The 16,199-nt window shown below is 39.1% G+C and overlaps 1 protein-coding gene across 1 annotated transcript; it reads right to left on the reverse strand.

The window, feature by feature from the left end:
- Window positions 1-238: 238 nt before the first annotated feature.
- On the reverse strand, window positions 239-13,897 carry PLRG1 (pleiotropic regulator 1; the record flags this gene model as incomplete). Its single annotated transcript, XM_081998892.1, has 15 exons — window positions 239-298; window positions 780-973; window positions 2,028-2,167; window positions 3,686-3,794; window positions 4,353-4,455; window positions 4,971-5,072; window positions 5,191-5,340; window positions 5,677-5,769; window positions 7,956-8,057; window positions 8,258-8,348; window positions 8,764-8,857; window positions 10,437-10,490; window positions 11,540-11,682; window positions 11,914-12,020; window positions 13,889-13,897. 15 exons carry the CDS (start codon window positions 13,895-13,897, stop codon window positions 239-241), a joined length of 1,551 nt encoding a protein of 516 aa, XP_081855018.1.
- Window positions 13,898-16,199: the final 2,302 nt, after the last annotated feature.

A 16,199-nucleotide genomic window follows, 5' to 3' on the forward strand; every position in this document is an offset into this window, starting at 1 on the left:
ACATCTATCCTTTTCATGAACTATACATGCTCCACCAAGAAAGTTAACAGCTGCAACTGGTTTGCTGGGATCACATCAAAAAAAGACAAAAGGAAAGAGAAATAAAATTTATTATAAAACATGTTGAAATAGCAATGACTTAGCTGACTTCCTGCTCTGCTGTTCTAGGCAGAACAAAATGTGACTGAATGCTCTCAGGAAAGCCAAAACAAAACTACAGCATAAGTATGTTGCCACACTAAAATCGCTTTCTCTTGATAATTTCTGGTTTCCAGCTGACAGGATGAGTTTCTTCAGTCTAAAGGGAAAGAACAAAAATATCATAAGTATTATTTTTAACTTGAAATTCACCTGTAATTAGGGTTTAGTTTAAAATATTAATGACTAATCTAGATCACATAGAGAAGTACAATAAACCTTAAAAATTTAATCTTTTTGCTAATTCCCGTGTTTTAATGAATACAACCACACCTAGTGCCCTACTGGCTTCAAAACACAATGTACATTACTATTGTATTAAGATTTCTACAAATAGTATCACAAAGGACTTTCGCAGAAGAGTTAATAGACCCAAGACTTAATTGCACTATAGCATGTAATAAGAAATAAGGAGTGCAGAAACTAGATGCTGTCGTCTTAACATCACTACATACAAATTGCTTTCAAATGTTAATAAAATGGATTACACAAGTCTGTGCACATCCCTTACTGATATGTACAACATTTGTTTGAAATCTGTTGATTTCATGAAAATACATTTAAAGGACACTTTGACATACCGCAGTATCATCTTCTTTGTATACTTTTATGGTTTTATCAGCTTCAGCAGTTAGCAATCTGCTTTCTGACTGATCAAAAACACAAGCAAATATTCCTGATTCACTGTCCAAAGAGCCTGGCTGTACAGCTGCATGTACTCTCTGGAAGTTGTATCCAGTTCTCCAGTCCCAAAGATGCATAGTACCATTATCAGCTAAAACAGACAAACATATTTAGTATTTTAACCAGTTAATTTCTATCCATTTTCTAAAAACGCTATCATGAACAACTAATTAATACATCAGGAATACACCAGCTATAACATTCATGTAGAGGAGCTCAGTACACCCTACAAGGTTTCCTATTTTCTACTGGTTTCCTTCTTGGTTAAGAAAGGCTGATCTTGAAAGAAGGCTGATGGAAGCTTCCTCAGAATTTCATCCAGTTTTGCATCAGATAACCCAGAGAGATGATACACTACATCACAAGGCAATTGCAGCAAGTTGCTTTGGAAGGAAAGCAAGTACTGGCAATCTGAATATTAAGCTCCTCTGTTCAGTACCACCACTAAAGTTGAACAAAGAGGTATCATCCTGTCAAACAGATGACAGGTTAAGGAATCTGTAATGGGACATAGCTTATTTGCAGAAGTTCTACTTCAAATACAGTTTAAACCACTGCCAGTATTACTGCTAGAGGCATCAGCTACAGGGTATTCACAGCAATCGCAACTCTGCATTCAGAAGGATGCTCTCAAAGCAATTTTTCAGTTCCAAAAAACAAGCCCCTCCCAAAGCATTATCTAGCCAAAACAGATCTACTAAAAATTTCTCCACAGCTGCTAGCTAGACAAGAAATCCAGATGTTTTGAGAAGGGTGCTTCTACATTAAAATACTCTAAGGTAATCTCAACTTCTTTTAATTCAGAAGTCTCCCAGACAGCTTCCAAATTCCACACCACTCCCGAGGGGACGCTAATGATTCTGACATAGAAGATGGACTCCAGAGCCCTGCTGCAGCAGCCAGCTGAGAAGAGGAAGCCTCTTCCCTGCAGCACATTAAAAGTCCTTTCAAACACATTTTTGTGCATGCTGCTCAGTAACATCCAAGAAAATAAAAGTGTCCCTACTCACTATGAAATGAAGTTGTATGGTGTAGCAGGCTTACAGGCTCAGATAAAGGAGAGCTCATCTCTGTCTAAGGACCTCCAGCCACGTACGCATGGGTGAGCAGAGAAGGAAAATATGAACACGTATTTCTCATTTTACCTCCTGAGACCAGAACACCATCGGAATTTACAGCCAGTGTGTTGATAATAGCATTGTGACCAGAGAGGTTCTGAATGAAATTTCCATCTGGGAATTTCCACTGTTTAATATTATCTGGAGAACCAGATGCAAATGTGTAACTGAAAGAAAATAAGCACAGTATATTGAAGTTAAAAATAGCTGTTGGGATAGCAAACATCCTTCATTGAAACTACTGTTAAATGCTAGTTGCAAAGTTACTTAACACCAAAACTGCTTTTCTGACATTTTTACTTTGTATAAAACGAAGCAATTTTATAAAGTCATGAATTACCTATCTGTTTCCTTTCTGTTCCATAGACTACCTAAACTTTATAAATCCTACACCATATAGGATGTTAATACAAAAACAAACATTAAAAATACACTCAAAGTTATTGTCAGCTGTTATTCTGGCAAATTTTCAGGTATAAGGGCATCATCAGCAAAGGCATCAGGAAAAAAACCAAAACCAAAACAAAACACCAGTATTGGCTAGCTACAGAACCAAGGATAAAGCACGGAAAAAAAGTGAACTAAGATAAATAATTTGTTTTACTGAGTTACCCTAAAATAATGAATTCCCTCATTTTAACATGTGGAAGCAGTTAACAAGGTTATTTGGGCAGTGCATACAAAGGCCTGTAGGAATATTTTCAGTTGCGACAACATCTAAATGAATTGCTGTCTATTTAATAGTTTCTTCAATAACAAAGTAAGTTATTAGAAAAAATACTGGAATATTAAAAAAATATAGAAGTACTGAAATATAAAAAATACTAGGCTGATAGTTGCTACTGCTTGATAAAAAACACTTCAAGATTTTTTTCAGAGGTATGATTGATTAATCTGAAACCACTTTTCTGGCAGAATATAAGTAAAACTAAGGTTTTTTTTCTGCTATAGCTAACAGGCACAGCATGAGATTTTTATAATTTTTCAGACACGTGGATTGGATCTGATTCAGATCAAAGATTCTGAATTTCTGCAATGACAGAATTTCATTTTAAAATATTGAAGGTGCAGAAGCACTGCAGTTCGATGTGAACTCTTTTTTTCCATTGTTTTAATGGGAATTTATCTGAACAGCCAACTGTTGATACACCAAAATACAGTACCTAAATTCAGAGTACTGTACACCTGCTTCAAAGATGAAATACTCACAAGAAGTTTCTTTTTAAGGTCAGTTATATTGAAATGCCTTGTGTAGTGAACCACGTATTTAAAAAAAAATCCTTTTGTATTAATTGCTGTCTCCATTAGCATTATTCACACATATGCCATTTTACAAAACTACTTCGCTTTCTGCTATCAAACATTCAGTCACATATTTATTATTAGCCTTACAAGCCCAGTGTCACTGGTTTCTCAAGGACTGCATCAAAGGCACATACATAAGAAATTCTGTGGGATATAGGACATTCTCAGTATTGCTAATGTACAACAGTGCCAATACTTGGGGAGCACCATCAGTGTAGTAAAGGTATTTGCGAACTGACATGTACATTTTTACAGCATTCTAAGCTCATTAAGTTTTCACATTATTACGCCCTACCATTCTAAATCATCACTCACATTGGCTTTCTGTCACCACCCAATGTTATGAACTGTGAAAGTGTAGAAGAACAAGGAAAACTTACTGTCTTGGATGTAGCACTACTGCTCTTACAGATTTCTTGTGATTTGTTAAAGTAACACGAGTTTTTCCTGCCACTAAATCCCAGAGCCGTATGGTAGTATCATGACTGCCTATAATGAAAAGACAATAAAAAACAGTAGAAACTATCATATTGATTCTATCATCATTATTATTTTGATAAGGCAGCCAAAACTTTGTATGTGAAAGACAAAAATGTTATGCTTGTTACGAAAATATGATACTAATGTCACCTCAGACAAGAAAGATGCTAGGTTGTAACAGTCTTTTTATGCAGTTTGAAAGTCAAGAAGAACTAGCTAGTTACACAGCAAAGCTAGATTTTGACATAATGGGAAAGATGATGAACTTTAAGCATGGCACTGGACACTTCTTAGCTGAATTGGAGAGAACTATGAAATATCACAGAAAACACAAGTCTCAATACATATCACAACAAAGAAAAACATTCAAAAATGCATAGCTATATCTGCCTAAACATATCATTAATAGTATGAAATAACCATTGAATGGTCCATTTTCAACAGAAAATTAATAAGATAAATTGAGTAAATTAACAAATATATTATGAACATCACATAATTACAGAAAAAATCCATTCATGATTACGTTTTTCAGCCATGTTACTTGTGAAACCATGCCCACTATACCTGTTATAATTTGTGGTTCTGCAGCTTGGCACTTCACTGTTGCTACTGCATTTGTGTGTCCCGATAGTGTGTGCACACTGGCTTTTGTTCTCACATCCCAAATCTATGAATTCACAGTAAATAAATCACAGAGGTCAATCAACAGGTGCATATTCAATGTATTTAGGCACTGCCATTGACTACATGAATTCCTTGCCATAGTTCTACAGATTAAACAATGGTATCGAGGTTGTACTTTTCATCCAACAATTCATCACACAACTGCCTCAGCTGGCAAATTTCAAGGGGAGCAGGGAGCCTGCCACTGAATTGCTAGACATACAGATAACAAAGTCACCATAAAATCATACCATCTTCTAAATACTAAGCGATCCTATATATACATTTATGTAGTCTACCTACTAATTAAGAAATAAAACATTCTCCTGAAGTGACAATGCATTTTGGTGTATTCAGGCTTCAGTTTTATCCATAATGGAAGACAAAGCTAACATAAATCATGTTAGTATTTTCATCTTGATTCGTGTTATCCTTTGTTAAGTATTCACTTTTACAAATAGAAGATGTTGAAACACACTGATATATCAAAATGTTAAAATGTAACATTGCTATACTTACTCGTGCTGTTGAATCTCTGCTACACGTTACGAGTACATCTATTGTTGGATGCAAGTCTAAACCATAGACAGCACTTAGATGACCATGGTAATGTCTGATAACCTAGATGAATGAAAAACGTACACACGCTTTAACTGGACATTTGAAAGAACATTCTAAATGCTTTGATTTTTATTTTCACCACCACCAATTAATTCCAACTAAAGAAGCTACCACTTACCTTATTGTATTCAAGATCCCAGCATTTCACTTGTTTGTCTTCTCCACATGAAAAGAGGTATGGACTTCTTGCACTTACTATCACCCCTCGTACAGTACTGATGTGTCCCGTCAAAGACAATTTCAATTTGCCACTAGCAAGGTCCCAAATCTGCATCAAAATAGGTATTTTGAGGTAAACAGGTAAGAGCTACATGGTCACAGGCTGGGTTAACAGCCCGGATGTAATTGATCCTGCTGCATTTTAAGTTAAAAATTACAATAACAAACATTCGCTGTTCAGCTACTACCATGTAATAAATGAAATCTCAAGAAGTAATACTCCACAAATCCTTTATGACTAAGTAATAAAAGAAAAAAGTGTTCTGCAGATCATTATTCTGCAAACAGTAACCAAGAAATTGCTTCCAAGGACTGAAGACTTTTTTTAAATAAGGAGAAAAAAACCACCCCCAAACTTTGTCAGTGATTTCTTCCAACCTCTTACCTTTATAGTTCTGTCAGCAGAGCCAGTAACAAACCACTGATTTCCTGGTTCCACTGCAATACATCTCACCCACCCCAGGTGACCACTGATAACCTTTAGAAAAAACAAAAATTTTTCTAAGTCAGAAATAACACACATATACCTATCAATATAATTTTCATTCTCCAACACAGGAATTTATTAGTATTCACCAAGATATGCATACTCCCCAAAGAGGTCAAATGTGAAATTAGATCTGAAGAGAGCTTGACTTCTACTTTAGTTAAATAAGAGACTACTAGAAATTCACGTCATACACCAGACTGGGGGAACTTGCAGTACAGAAAGACCCTGCTCCTACAAGCAACTTTTTCAAAACCTTTGAGGGTCCATAACACTGCAACCCAACACTCGAGGCTTTGCCAAGACTGTGTTTAAGCACAAGTTCCTTTTGCTGCTGTATAGTGCTTATACAATAACAAAGAACAATGTATAAAATCTTGGCTATTAAATCACATTGCCATATTATAGCTACCCCTTGAAGCTCACCACCACCTCCTGTTCCCCAAATGAGTGGCAATATGAGTATGTTGGAAACTTTCTGGTAACAAAATACTGGAGATGGATCTCACAAGAAAAGCTCTACCAATACGTGGCTTGCTTACAGCACCCTTTCTGTTTCTCTGAAGTCAGACAGCTAAAATCAAAACCCATAGCTGTTTTCACTGGATGTCATCCTTCATGTACTGTCATATAGCTCATTTCAAAAAACCCAGAACACGTCAAAAGTTCTTAGGCAGAAATAAGGCAGAAATACTTTGGAAAGCTAAAGTGAATTCTTCTGACTAGATGAGACCACAGCCACATACATTTGAGATAGCTGTCTACATTTCTTCATAGTCTAGGAATAGAAACAGGCACTTCCAGGGCAGAAATCTAAGAAATAAATTATCTGACCTATTTTAACTCCCCATCTTCCACAAATTACTTCAAAACAAGCTTAGGAAGACCAGTTAAAATGTAGATCTTAAACAACAGATAGGATGAAACCCACATTTGGTGTTCCAGCTATGCTTCTACTTCTGAGTTGCTTAAACAAGCTTTCGTCCTGTTGAGCAAGGAATTTGATAGCAAGCCTCCACTAAAATGTAGAATTAGTACGGTGACTTGAATTGTATTTACATTCTCTCTCTCTGAAAAGAAAGTGCTCCTAACAAGTAGTAATTTTTCATTTGTTTACTTTAAATCTCTCATGGGTTTATTTTAGTGCCATTTTTCTCAAATTACATTTCCCTTCATTTTTATATAGGGCACATATCTAATACTGCTGTATTTAGAAAGCCTACATATTCCTTTAAGCTCAAGTGTTTTTCAGAAAACTACTTTTTAAGATTAGACTTAAGATGTATGACTAATACAACATTCAGGACTCTTAAGAAGACCTAAATGCCTACATAAGGTGCTGTATTTAGATGAACAGTGCTAAAATAATAGAATTCTGATACTAGAGCATGAGATCTTTAAATACCAGGAAAGCCTGACACTTCTAAAGTAATATTCACCCTTTCTCAGACAAAATATGAAATTGTTTAAATTTCATAGTAAGGATCAGCTCCTTAGGACAAAAAAAAGTACACATTCAAACAGACGCACCTGAAAAGCCAGAGATCTGAACCAATACATCTGCTTAGAGATTTTCCCTTCAACTCAGCTACCCTGTCATGCTCATCACCAAAATGTTTAAAGATGATATGAGATTACAAGTCAAGATTACAAGTCAAGCAATCTAAAGTGCAGAGATCATTTGTAATTAAAATATTGACGGTTCTTTCCCCATTTTCATAGCAAGTAAAAGAAGTCTGTCTGATTCAAACAGTGACTGCCTTTAAGTGTTTTTGGAGACAATTTCATTACGTAATTTCATTACACTAACATTGCTAGAGTATTTCTTTAACATGTTATTATTTTCAAATTTTGCACCTTTTCTTTGCCAAAGAATCTGACTAGTAACGAAAAAACAAACTCTTTAATGAATTTATCATGCTACAGCTAAATCTACATAAACTAAAGGGTAAAGTTAATAACATTCACAAAATAAGTTGCTAAATAGAATGAAAAACATTTGTAATCCAATCTCCTAGTTATTTAAGGAGTGTACGTATACAACTTAGTTGTGATCACTTCTTATTTGATTTCATTTTTGTGAATGAGAAGCAAAAATTATGCTTTGAGGTCTATATAGAACATAAAATATTAATTTACTTTCATATGCCTGTTTATGTCGTACATTTGTAACTTACTCTGTACAGTTTCCAAGGTGGATGCCACTGAGGTTTGGGCATGGTTGGAGCCTTCTTTGGCATTAGTGCTGAATTTTTGTTTCCACCAGCTTCCACCATGGCCTGTAAGTTAAAAGGAAGGTTACTCTTATGCTTTACAACTTACCTCTTTGCCTAAAACCTAAAGCCTTCTCACTCCAACATCTCAACACTGATTAAACTTAGGTAGTCAGGAGATCTCCACACAACACACAAATGAATCCAGAGTTCACCAATCTGGTGATCACTACGCACTTTTCACATCAGATGAGCAACAAACTCACCACAGACATCCCAGGAGGCTGCGAACGCTCAGGTATTCCAGCATGCCTGTAAATATCACCCACTCCAGCAGCTGTCCGATTTGCATCCAGCCTAGGTTGAATGAAAACAGTTGATGGATTGAAATCAACTTTGTCTTTTGCTAAGTAAGATAAAAGATATCGCAGGGCTGCAACCAGTCGAGTGCTGCACACCTCCAAGGATAGAGACTCCACAACCTCTCTGGGCAACCTGTTCCATTGCCTGACAAAGACACCCACAAAGAAAGCCCAACTTTTTCCTCTTGTATCAAAATGGAACTTCCCTTCTTCTAACTTCTGCCCATTGCCTCTCATGACATCCAAGGAAAAAAAAAAAGTGTACAGAAAAATGAGGCCTGGTCACACTAAAAGTAGTTTCTTTAAATATCTTATAAATTAGAATACTCAAAGTAGCTCTTATCCTGAATTCTTTTGCCTTGAAGCTCCCATAGATTACAAAAATGTTAATGAAGTTAACACAGCAGTACCTGGACTGAGAAGCAGGAAGTGCTACGGCTAAGGACTGTGCTGCAGATTCACTAGGCATCCTCTGGACCTTAGTATCTGCTGTCAGAGCCACACCTTGAAAAATGTAACACAGTAAAAGCAAAGACAACTCTATTAAAATGAAAATACAGAAAAGTATATTATACAAACACATGTACACACATACACCTGCAAACAAGGGCTTGTCATACCCCTGTATTATTAAATCCCATCATTCAAGGACATTATTTTTCAGTGTGTCAAGCCTACTACAATTTTTATTTTGGCCCAAATACTTTCCATCTTGCTTCTACTACATACGTAGGTACACAATTTCAAGAGCAGAAAACGGTATGATTCTGTCATTAGAAACAAAAAAGCCTAGCTAGGAGCAGCATCCATCTTTTTATCTAGCTCCAACTACTATGGGAATCCAATCACCACAAAAATAAACATGATCTCGAGAAGCATTTGCAAGCTTCGGTCCTTTAGTGCAGTTTATTATGCCATCCTATATGGGGGTTGACATCATGCATTGATGCCAGAACTACAACTTATAATTTATAACCTCATCCTAAGAACAGCAGATAACTTTTAAAAAAAGATTTAAAACCTCTTTGCAAAGTGTAGTTTTGGTGCAGACTGGTGAAGTTATTCCACTCCCATTTCACTATTTCTTTTCCTAACCAAAGTTCTGGCAGCTGACAACAGAGACAATATTTGGGTGAGACACCCAGGTTAAAACAAGAAACATCAATGAAAAATCTAATTTTTAACCATGACATATGTGATACTACTAAAGAACACTGAACTCGAGGAAACCTCTGTAAGCAAGTCTTGTCCACACAGTCAGTCAACTATGCATGGTTTTTTAATGGCTGAGGGTCCACTGAACACTTACATTTGTTAGTTTACAAATCAAGCCACAACACATTTCCCACCATACTTGCAATAAACTTAAGCACTAACAGTAAAATATCAACAGCTAAAACTAAACTGCTACAAGAGGAGAGCATCTGATCAGTAACAGTGACAATTAGCAATGGCCAATGTAACAACACAGAAAATTAACCCTTCCAAGCACAGACAAAACCAAATGACACTAAAATTATTAGACCCTAATGTCTCTTTCTCAAAGCAAGGTGGTGATACCTGCACCTTTCTGGTCTGGTGATGAAAAGCAGGATACGGTCCCTCTTTTCTTTCAACTTCCTTCTAGCTGGAACCTCACCCTCCTTGTTCACAACAAAATTCTAAGAGCAGCTCTGCCACAACAGTGAAGGCACCAGGGATCTGTGAGTCTCAGCAAGTTCTCCAAGAGAAAGGGGACCACAATATCAGAGAGGGGATTCCTAAAACATTTTTGTGATGATTTTACCATGGGAGGTGAAATGTCATAGAAATGAATGACCACTTCACAGCAAGCTCACATCCACTGAGGCTTACGAGAAGACACTGCATCTGTACCTAAATCCTTCTCCTACCTCCTATCCCAGAACATTTAGGAGCCAGAAAACTCTCTGCATCAGTACTGTGAAAGACTTCAATGGCATTTCCCACTCCTATCAACTACGGTTCTACGGCAACAGGAAGCCTGCTTCTGCTATGATGGAGGATGCTTAGTTCTTACAGGAAGGCAAAAATCCCAAGCAAACACTCACAGAATTTTACTTACCAGGACCAGGTGGGTATGGATGCGTACCAGTGATCAAATACTCAAGTTCTTGTCCTAAAGAGCAACAAAACGTGAGTTAATGATTACATTTTATACTGCACTGCAAATGATGCACTCAAACAGGAAATACAGGAAAACAGAGCGGGTCATACATAGAAGCGATTGCTGGTTTCTCCTGCTAATCCATAACACTCAGACATTTCTTATTTTCATTAATTTCATTTGTTCTGGTTACCTCAGTTTTCTAAAACTCAAGAGTAAAATAACTTTTTTTTAAATGGTGATGCCACTTGCCACTCTCTCTCAAGAGAGAACCCTTCATACTGCCAAAGATGCCTTCTGAGGTAGATATCATGGAAAAGGATTCAAGTACACAAATAGCATGGGTGTCTGAAGCCTAAGCTAGTCAAGATTAGCTTGTATGGGGAAAGACTAGATTGTATGGGGTATCAGAAAAGAAAAAGGTTCTTTTCTGAAAAAAAATTTCATTATCTCTCAACATCTTTTACTCTCAGAATACTTCGAAATAAAGTACCTTGGAAAAAAAACCCTTAACTAAAATAAGATGGTATTTGACATTCTTTAGAAGTTTCTGTATGGGATCTACCTAATACATACATGCTTCATACATAACCAAATATACATTGAAAAAACCCTGACTTAAAATAAAGAGTTTTCTGGTTTAATAGTTGCACAGCTAAAGTAAGTCTGAAAAAATTCTATGAAACATAAAAAAATACAGAACAACAAAAGAGCATGTCCTTGAGCATCATGAACTTGTAAAAAGAAATACATTACTGATCTTTCTCTTTCTAACACCTAAGTACAGCACACACTACTGTGACCATAAAAATTACTCGTTTTACTAATGAGTTACTATAAAAAAATCCACAGCATCCTTCTATTCCTTTGTTAAAACAAACTTCTTCCTCATTCTGAATCACTTACCTCCTGTGAATCCTAGCAAGAAAAATACCAAACAATGAAAAAATGCTATTTTGATTTCCATCTTTATCTCCAATGGATTAATACTGGACTGCATTCTTCAGATTTTACATCAGTGACACTGTCACAGAAGAAAGGACAAATAAAAGCAAACTAACCTTGATTTCCAGAATACTGTTTGTGTCCATAAGGATCCCCGGTGTTTGGGCCCCCTTTCTCTCTCAAGTTTTCTTTAAGAGTAGGCATGTGTAACACTGAGCCGTACTCCGTACGCAGCTTGACTGCCATCTTTACTTTGTGACTGTTGGAAGAGTAAAGCATAATACTGATTAAACTCCAATTTCTGAATTGTTATTAAGTTTTGAAATACTTCAGAGAAGGTTTTATACAACTTACTTCACAATTCTAATATTTTTTCTTCCCTCAAGACTATGCTGTTAACTCCACAGAAACTTCTGACTTTGATGGAGATATCACTAACATAATTTAAAACTTTGAGGCATACCAGTAATTCACTGATTGCAATACTTACCTGTCTTCATCTAATGGGATGGGCTTGGCATTATCAGCTACAAACATATCATGGGTTCTTTTCAAAGATCTGAACACAAGTGTGTGCACAGAATGCTTTTGGACTTCCTAAAATAATAAAAAAAAGAATATTTTAATACCTTTGGACATAACTAAATGAAAAATTGAAAATGGAAACATAAATTGAACTGAATAGCAATTTCAGACTTCAGTATTGTTAGATGATACAGCACTACTTAGTTCACAGAAAACACCACTCTTCTTGGAAACTAAAGAATTAAGTTTCTCTGTTAATTGTTTTAATTGGGTGTTTACTCAAAATAACACTTCCTTTTTTGGAAACTGCCAAGACTTTGAAAGGCAAGCCAAAAACTTTGATCAGACTTTCTGCTCTGGCATCTACATGACAAATCCATGAGCGTGCAAGCTTTTTCCCTCAATGCTTTCCAGTTCTGTTTTCATAGGTAGGCAATAAAGTAACCAATTCTGACAACATTCCCGTAAATTCTATTTCACTACCACCATAAAAAAAGTGAGAGCAATCATCAGTTTCTGTGCACAGCATCACTCTATGTAAGCACAGCACAGTTTGCTGAGAAAAAACTTGGGATCAAACCTGACCAAAGTTGTTTTCCTTTTATAATTGTTATTTGTTACTACAATGAAAACATACTTAAAATCTTATTCAGGAACTAACAAGCAGCATTTAAAAGCTACTAATTCAAATGGAGTATTTGCTTATCAACAGCACAGTTCATTTTTTTATTAGTATTTGCCTCTCAATGGCCAAAAAAGGTCATTAGAAATCTCAGCCTGCTTGCTTAGGTACAAAACCAAACTCTCTGTATGCCTGTATTAGTTCTGTACGTCATACAATGACAACAAACTGGAAGCTACATTAATAACTTTTGGCACTGGATATCACTCAGCTGCCCAGTCTCCAAGATTCATTACACAGATGCTTTGCCTGTTAAGTTCTTTGCAGGTTCTGTTTTCTTGCCCTGGAAGCTGTCTACTCACTGACATATTCTGCAATGGCTGTCACCTCCCAACTCAATAACATCTACACAAAGGTTTTTTGCTCTGGCTTAGTGAGCTCCTGCAAGCTCCAGGTATTAAGTGAACACATCACCAGTGTTTGGAATTGGGTTGGGAATTTCATACAACTGGAGAAAGAAATAAGAATTACAGTAGTGAATTACCGTTCAACAATAGCAGCTGTCAAGATCACCACACAAGCAGTAGATAACACAATGCCTCCCCAATAGGGAAGAAGCATCTACAAGTATTTTTGACAGAGACACCACTCCGTAACAAAACAGTTAGTAGTGTTACAATGCAGTCTTTGCATCTTCTTCCATGCTCCTGACAACACCTGCTTTTAGAATTGCACGATATTCACTCCACAGCAGCTATTTCATGGCCTATAAAATCGGTGGCCTTCTCCCCAGCTTTACTTCTAAGCCCTCACGAAAAAGCTACCCTTTTCGTGACCAGCTGACAAAGCCAGTAAGTCAGCGGGGGCTGGGCTTCACAGCATCACATCCCCAGCACCAATTCGGTGTCCGGCGTAAGTCTGGCAGAGCAGAACCGCCGCCTGTTGCTTGCTCCTGCCCCGGGCCCGGGGCCGGGCCCGCACAGCGGCCCCCGTGAGGCAAGGGGCCACAGCCCTCAGACCAGCGAGAAACACCCCTCTCGCTTCCTACGGGCAGCTCGCTGGCCGCCGGCGCGGAACGGGCAGAGGCTGCGGAGGCGGAGGGACTGCCATGGTCTATCCCCACAGCGGCGCCTCCCTACCAAGGGGAAAGTGGAGAGGTCCGCTCTTCAACTCCGCGCCCAGCCCCGGCCCCCTCACGGGCCCAATCCGCCCCGCTGCCCCGGCAGCGCTCCCTAGTATCTCCCAGGTCGCCTCAATGACGCGGCAAGAAAGGACGCGAGGGGACCAGCGGCGAGGGGACCACTCCCCCGCCCCTCACCTCCACCATGGCGCCGGCGAACTCCCACCGCCACGGCTCCCGGCAGAAGACTATGGAAGCGCTTCCGCCGCCTGCCCCGCGCCGCACAGGAAGTGACGTACACCCGCGCGTGCGCACGCGAGGGGCGGGCTCGCTAGAGGAGGAGGGGTCGAGGCCGAGCGGGGAGGGGCGGGGCTTACTAGCCCCCTAATGACGGGCTGGCGGCCGCGGGCTCGAGCCCTGCGGTCTGACTGGGCGGGGCGGCCCGCCCCCCCCCCCCCCCCCCCCCTCCGCCAAGTGCCGTCCGCCGCGACGAGAGGGCTGCAGTGACGGGTAGCGACCGGAAGAGCGCAATATTCAGCTTTCTGAAAGGCACCTGCTGTTTTGCTAAGCCTGCCCCCGAGCGATGACAGAGTAGGTGACCTTACGCACTGGCTCCCCACGCTGACGGATTGAATACGCTCTGGTCAGCCTGATTTTGTAGAAATCCGTGGCCTTTGCAAATGTTTTGGGTCGTGGGGTCGTGCAGTTACAGCTTTTAAGTGTTGTTTTCTTCGTGAGTTCTCAAGGATAAAGCCCCTCCGGGGAACCACACAGAATGAGTGGGATGTGGTAAAATAGTCGCAGGACTGAAATGCAACCTCCGAACAAAAGAGAGCAGTGTGATACGGGATGCTGACCCTTAGACCTGGCAACTGCCTTTTGGAAAAGCATCTTTAGTTTAGGTCCACAGGACCTTCTTCCAGTGAAGACTGAAGTTGCGTGTGAAGGAGCGGGCAACCCGTCCATTTCCTGGCAAGCTGCACGTTGTAGAAGGGCAGAGGTTTTCAAAATGTATCCTGATACTCCAGAAGATTTTTCACGTGCCTTCATAAGCAGAGTAACGCAATGCATACGTGCAAACTGCAAATAGGCATCTGCTTTCTTCACATACACTCATCTGCTCTTAAATTCAGGAAGTCTTGTCCTCTCGAGCTAAAGCTGGGATTTGGCAAGCACATCTTCTGCAGCCCCGCCATCATGTTGCTCTTCTTTACCAGCTGCTTACTACGTCTGTCTGTGTGCCTGAGCTGCAAACAGTTTGCAGACTGATTTGGGCTAAAAATGATCCAGTGCAACATCTGTTGGTTCAAACCTGTCCTCTTTATTAGCCGTAGGATGGCATTAGCCTGGGACTATTTCTGGTAGACAAATTGCCTGCTTGACATAATGACCATCTCTTTTCTGGAGCTGTTGGATCATTTCTGGCGGCTGCACTGGTGGTCTATGTTTAGTTATTTGAGATACAGTGATCGCTAGAAATGTGCTCCAAGTAGCTTTGACCCCGAGTCCCTGGTCTGGGGTTGAGGTGGGCACGAGATGTCCATTACCTTGTGCCACTGATGGTGGAGGAGCATTGCCAGCTCGGTTTCAAGCCAAGCCAGCCAGGTTTCATGTTTAACACGAGGACCTAATTCAGTAGTCACTCCAGTGATGCTGGGGATCCCCGTTGAGTTTCAGAGCCTCTGGTAAAGGTCAGCGTGGCACCTCGAGGAGGGGGAGCATCGTCTGTCCTTGCTTAAATTGCAACCTGGAGTGCAAACTCCACGGGGCAGTGTGTCAAAATGGGGCAGGTCTATTGCATCCTCCTGGGCTGGTGAGGTTAGGTTGCAGATACACAAGGTTTAGAAGGAGATTTTGGGGGCAAGGGATTTCAAACAGGTTGTTTTTTTTAAGTTTACGCACAGAGTAGAGTGTGCCTGTTGATTGGTCTGTTGACTGATCAGTGGATTTGATGTGTGGAAATGATTTAAGGGGTAATGTCTGGCAGCATATAGAGTGCCATAATATAGTTGATTCCTTTCTATTGTCTGTTCAAAGGAATCAGGCTTATTTTTGCTGCCTTTTTAAAGGAAATCAAATTTGAAATACAGGCTCTTGTAGCAGTCCAAGAAAAAATATCTCCATTTATATTTTGCAAGAAAATTTCACTCGTATGTGCTGTTTATTACTATTATTATTAGTGTTCACATGGCTGTGTAGTTGTTCTCATCTTTTTACAAGCAAACATTCTCCTCCAAAATTTATAATCTCAGTTTATTTCCTGGTGTCCTTGTAATGCTTATAATTGTCCTTGTAATTACAATGTCCTTGTAATCAGAGGACAAATTAATCTCTGTAATAATGTATTATTTTTTCTAGAAGATTTAGTCTAAGGGGAAATTTAGTCACAGAATTTCAGTAGGTCATGTCAGCAATATTAATTAGAATATGCACTTCATTAATTTTCTTTATTATATGTAGCTACTTGATGTCTTCTTGCATGTCAGCTACAGCTGCAATTCTGGAAATA

Source organism: Phaethon aethereus, assembly GCF_964289735.1.
Source record: "Phaethon aethereus genome assembly, chromosome: 4".
In the NCBI taxonomy this organism is placed as follows: domain Eukaryota; kingdom Metazoa; phylum Chordata; class Aves; order Phaethontiformes; family Phaethontidae; genus Phaethon; species Phaethon aethereus.